General features: G+C 32.0%; 2 protein-coding genes across 2 annotated transcripts; both read right to left on the bottom strand.

The window, feature by feature from the left end:
- Nucleotides 1-1,449: 1,449 nt before the first annotated feature.
- LOC123656009 lies at nt 1,450-2,169 on the bottom strand. The gene has a single exon (XM_045591732.1). It carries the CDS (start codon nt 2,167-2,169, stop codon nt 1,450-1,452), a length of 720 nt encoding a protein of 239 aa, XP_045447688.1.
- Nucleotides 2,170-2,993: 824 nt separating this feature from the next.
- Nucleotides 2,994-3,993, bottom strand: LOC123655645. Its single transcript, XM_045591406.1, has one exon. It carries the CDS (start codon nt 3,757-3,759, stop codon nt 3,028-3,030), a length of 732 nt encoding a protein of 243 aa, XP_045447362.1. The 5' UTR covers nt 3,760-3,993; the 3' UTR covers nt 2,994-3,027.
- Nucleotides 3,994-5,821: the final 1,828 nt, after the last annotated feature.

The raw sequence follows: 5,821 nt of genomic DNA, 5'->3' as shown, positions 1-5,821 counted from the left end.
GACAATCGGTTTCAAACAGCTTGTTCTTCGATTGGCCTCCTCTAATTTTTTCCACATTGATCTGTCTCTCGCTATTCTGATCCACACTGGACCAGCCACCTTCTTCAGGTCATCTTCTCAACGTTTCATTTGTCGCCCTTTATTTCTTTTTCCATTCCTATTCCTATATATATATTATATTCCTAGGATACCACTATATATATATTATATATATTATATTCCTAGGATACCACTCCGTTATCATTTTTGTCCATTTCTTGTTTGTCTCTCTTATCATATGTCCCGTCCATCTCCATTTTAAAGTCTTGCATGTTTTTTTTGCCTCCTTAAATTTAGTAATATTTTTTATTTCTTCTAATGTTATTTTATCCAATCTTTTTACCCCAATTACACTTCTCTCTATTCCGTTTTGACATACGTTTACTTTGTTCATTAATTTTTCTGTTAATGCCCATGTTTGGCAACCATATGTTAAGCATGGTAAAATGCAGATATTATATACTTTTCTCTTCTCTTTAAGCGGCATGTCTTCATTTTTCATTATTTCACTAAGGGACCAGTATCATTTCCATGTGTTAGCTATCCTTCTATCTATTTCCTTATGCATAGTATCTCTTGCGGCTACGAGTTGTCCTAGATATACGTACTCTTCCACGTATTCTATTTCCTGTGCATTGACTCTGATGTTATATGACTGTGAGGTGTTCGTCATAATTTTTGTTTTCGCTGTGTTTATTGTAAGCCCTGCTATCGCGCTTTGATCTGACAGTTGTTGTAGCATTTGCTCAAGTTGTTTTGGGCATTCTGAAAATAAAATTATGTCGTCTGCAAACCGTAAGTGATTTAGCTTTACACCATTTATATCCAGTCCTTCGTGGTCCCATTGCAGATTTCTGAATATAATCTCTAGCGCCGCTGAAAACAACTTGGGTGAAATCGGATCCCCTTGACGAACCCCTCTCTCTATAGGAAATTCTTCTCCTGTAGTTTCTAGTCTAACTCGAGCTGTGCTTTTAGAATATATGTTCTGGAGTAATTTTATGTACTTGCCCTGTATCCCCTGTATACGCAGTGCTTCCCAGATGTAATCATGTTCTAAGGAGTCGAATGCTTTATTGTAATCAACAAATCCCAGGTAATATGTTTTGTTGTATTCGTTGTACTTTTGTAGGATTTGCCTTAGAACATGTATATGATCTATTGTTGAATATTTACTGTGGAAACCAGCCTGTTCTTTTGGTTGATTTTCATCGAGTGTACAAGCGATTCGAGATAGGATTATTTTTGAAAATACTTTATATACATTGGACATCAAACTAATAGGTCTATAGTTCCCTATATCTGCTTTGTCGCCTTTTTTATGCAATAATATTATTGTTGATTTAGTTCAGTCTTCAGGTATAATTTCGGTATCTATAATTTTGTTAAATATGTGTGTTTATAGGAGGTTTATATAATAGGAGCAATTACTGGTGTAGTAGATTTTAATAACTCATTTGTTACTTGATCAGTACCCGGTGTCTTGTCCCTCTTTTGCGTGTTAATTGCTCTTATTGTTTCTTCTTTCAATATTTCAGGGATCGAGTCAGTATTTATTTTATTTGTTATTCTTTTTGGGTTTTTGCTTCGGTAAAGATTTCGATAATATTCGGTTGCTACTTTAACTATTTCTGTTCTTTTATTTGTATAATTATTATCCATTGTCTTCACCTTTAACATCCATTCTTTTTTACTATTTAATTCCTTTATTGCCTTTTTAATTCCACCTGTTTTTTCAATATGTTTCTTTAGTGTATTTTGTCTTTTAATTTTCTTGTCTTTTCTGATATTTACATTAATTTTTTTACTGAGTTCTGATATTCTGGGACGGTAATTTTTCTTTTCTTTCTTTTGTAATAATTCTTTCCTTTCTTTTAATAGTTGGTATGTTTCGTCCGATATCACTTTTTTGCTATCTGTATTTACTTTTTTGGTTTCTGTTTTCAATAGGCTTATAAGTTTCGCGTATTGTTCCTGGATTGGTAGTTGGTATATTGACTTTTTATTTATTTCTTTCTGCAAGTTACTTATAAGTTGAGTGATATTGCCGGTACATAAAATGGATGAGTTGTCTGTGCGAAATTGTCTTTTAGTATTTATTTTCGTTCCTGTTAGTTTAGCACGAACCATTTTATGATCCGAATTAAAATTTAAGTTGTGTATGATGGAAACATCTTTGATATATTTTGCATTATTAGACATGATAAAATCAATTTCGTTTTTGTAAATTCCGTTTGGGGACATCCATGTCCACTTTTTTGTTTCTTTTTTCTTATAAAAACTGTTTAAGATCTTAAGTTTATTTTCTAAAGCAAAGGTGACTAGTCTGGATCCATTTTTGCTCCTTTTACCCTGTCCATACTTTCCCACTGTATATTCTTCTCCACTATTGTTACATATTCCTATTTGTGCATTGAAGTCGCCCATTACAATAATATTTTTGTTGCAATTATGCATAGACATCCTAAGATCTTCGTAAAATTTATTAATTTTGGATATGTCTTCCTTTTTATCCGATTCAGTTGGTGAGTATGCCTGGATAATTGACCACTTTTCTTCTTTATATAAAGGTAAAGTTATATTTAGTAGTGTTATTCTTTCAGATATTCCTCTTATTTCTTCTATTCTATGTGCAAGATTCTTTTTAATTAAAAATCCCACTCCATATTGCCCTAGAGTTTCACCTTTGTAATGTAAGATGTAGTTCCCATAATCAGTTATCCCTTCTCCATTTCTTCTCATTTCACTAATTCCAATAATATCCCATTTTATTTCTGCCAGGGCTAATTCAAATTCAAGACGTTTCTCAGTGGTTCGTAGTGATCTAACATTAAAATTAGCTATGTAAAGATCCGATGTGGGTTTGTTTATATTTAGAGGGTCGTGGTCTTTTTCCCCCACGAGGACCAGTCGGCTTGGGGGAGGGTTCGTTTCCTTGTTTTTTATCTTGCTAGTTAATTGATATTTCCGATCTCCGGTGTATGATTGCTATTGTTTGGTTGTATTAAAGGAGGTCGAAAAGGAGTTAGAACGCATCCTCATCATATCAAACGCATTTTTCCTATTTGATTCCGATGAATTTAATGTTTGTTGTTTTCTTGGTTGAGCGTCTTCTTTTGGAGAGTTTGATGTTTGTCGCTTCCGTTTATCGTTCGTGTTTGGGTTTTTCTTAACCACGAGTTTATCATATTTAATGAAAGCAAAATTCCCTTTCTTCCACTCTTCTGCTACCTTAAATTGCAGTGCCTTCCTTTTTTCTAAAGTCTCTTTTGAGTAGTCTTCAGTTATATACAGTTCCCTAAGTTTCTTTTTATTTCTCATGATTTCACTTTTCTTCCATCCACAAACCAATACAAGGACCGTGGGTCTGGGCTTGTTATTATTATTTGATTTTCCAATGCGGTAAATTTTATTTACTTCCCAATCTTCTAATTTAAGGTTAAGTTCATCCGAAAAATGTTTTTTAATTTTATTAAGTAAATCCGGTATAGATTTCTCATTCAATCCATGTATTATTATATTGTTTTTTTTTTTATCTCTTTTTAGATATTCTACCTTTTTTTCCAAGTTTTCTATTTTATTTTTTAATATTTTATTTTCCTCCAAAATCGGTTTTAATTTTTCATCAATTTTTTCCATTATCGTATTGGTTACCTCTTTTGTTTGGTTTTGCATTTCTATTTTCATTTTATCAAATAAAATTTGAAATTGACCTTCCATTTTTATGTGTAACGGAACGTATTTATTATCTGGGGAATCCAATATAACTTACTAGCAACACTTGACGTTGACACTTTCCGTTGTTAGTATGCGTGTAAAGGAACGTAAATAATGGTGGAAATTATTTTATTCAGAATGGCAACACTGTCTGTAACGTCCGTTGTCAGTTCTGTTGACGTTGCTGTCAATCCGCTTGGAACAACAATTTTAAGTTCTACCCTCAGTTAAATATTAACAAACTTGTACTTCTATTTATGCAGCAAATTCCAGTAATCACGTACGTTACTACGTACTTTACATTGTTTCTGCTGATCCCTTGACTCGAATCCAGTATCCAGAGAGTGTTCGAACTATATTTATTTCACTAATTTTATCGGATATTATCACAATGGTATTGACAGTTCTAGTGCCGGAAACGGAATCCATATATCAAGAAGATCGATATATCAAGCATTTAATCTATTTACTTCGATTAATTGTTCTTTATCATCGATTGTTAAATAATGTTTTAATAATATTCGTTGAGTCAAAAAATCCTAATATAGTCATCATTACAGACTTACAGTCCACTGCTGGACATAGGCCTCCACAAGTTTACGCCAAAAATAACGTGAACTCATGTGTTTTGCCCATAGTCACCACGCTGGGCAGGCGGGCCTAATATAGTACATTAAAGTAATTACTTCTTTGATAAGAATCGTCAGTTCACGAGTATTACTTTTTACGTTGTAAAATATCGCTTATTTTCCAATAACGAAGAAATTTTATCAAACAATTTCTGAAAATATTCGTCTTTACTGATTTTTACGAGCGAAACATTTTTGCTTTAAAGAAGCAAAAGTTCATCGGGGCCGTGGAGCGAAGTTTACTCGTATCTGCGAAAACTGGGACAATAATAAGCACTGAGCGCAATAAAACTCCTCTGTTACGATGGTACAATCGATGGAAATACATAAAATGTTTCCTCGCGATATTAACACGAGATAAAATATTTTGAAGTGAAAATATTTTTCACACGTAAATATAGAGAATCACTACACGATTCGTATTTTACAGTGAAATAAGCTGTACAGGCTCGCGTTTAATAAGTGAAATGTTGAATATCTGAAAAGTGTTCTCCAATGTTGTGTCTTTGCTATTATATTTCTTTATATATTATCATCTTGTGCTTTCTATAATACAGTTTTCTACAATTTATATTAATATCATAAAATATTTATGAATTTTTTTTTAAGCAAAGTTTATTAGCAACTTATAATATAATAATAATAATTAGATAAATAACATTAAACTAAAAAACCTTAAGTATATATATATACATAATATAATAATTAAAAAATATTATTAAAAGGAGTCCCTTTAGGCAAGGTTCCGAAGATACTGGCAGCGTTTATGAATTAGAGAGGAGTAATATGAATACGAAAGAACAGCCTATAAACTTTTTTCCTAATTTGATACAATTGTCGAATTTTAATTTAAGGCACTGATTTTGTACAAAACATTTTTTCTTCTTTATTTAATTTCCTAAGAGATTAAAAAACACGACTAAACGTTATTGTTTTAATTAAGAGCAATAAGATTATTAATAATATTATTATTCGGCTGAAATGATGATCATTATAATGAATAAGATGTCACTCATTTCAGACTGGAATTCGCAACAATTTTGAAACATGTATTTGGTTGGTAATAATGAAATTTTCAAATATAGTTAGCGCTAGTGGTTTTTACAGCGTTATTAGTTTGGTGCAAGGGTGCCGAGTCATGAAAAAGTGAACATCTCAAGAGGACTCACAACAATGTTCGTTGTAAGGTCGCCCTAACAAGATCGCACCTAGACTTAAGGTGATGATATTAAGTGCATGATTTACAATATAGCTTTGCATCTTATGTACTATCGACGTCCAATCACTGGCTTACGTTTGTTATAATATAATAATAATAATAATAACACACTTTATTGTAAACCAAAAACAGAAATAATACATAGCAAAGAAAGAAAAATATTAACAATATAGACTAACCTCTCTATATGTTATCAGGTAATAAAACCCTCGCTTGA

Source organism: Melitaea cinxia, chromosome 8, assembly GCF_905220565.1.
Source record: "Melitaea cinxia chromosome 8, ilMelCinx1.1, whole genome shotgun sequence".
In the NCBI taxonomy this organism is placed as follows: domain Eukaryota; kingdom Metazoa; phylum Arthropoda; class Insecta; order Lepidoptera; family Nymphalidae; genus Melitaea; species Melitaea cinxia.
Note: the sequence above shows the minus strand (reverse complement) of the source record. Positions and strands in the feature narration are given on the sequence as shown.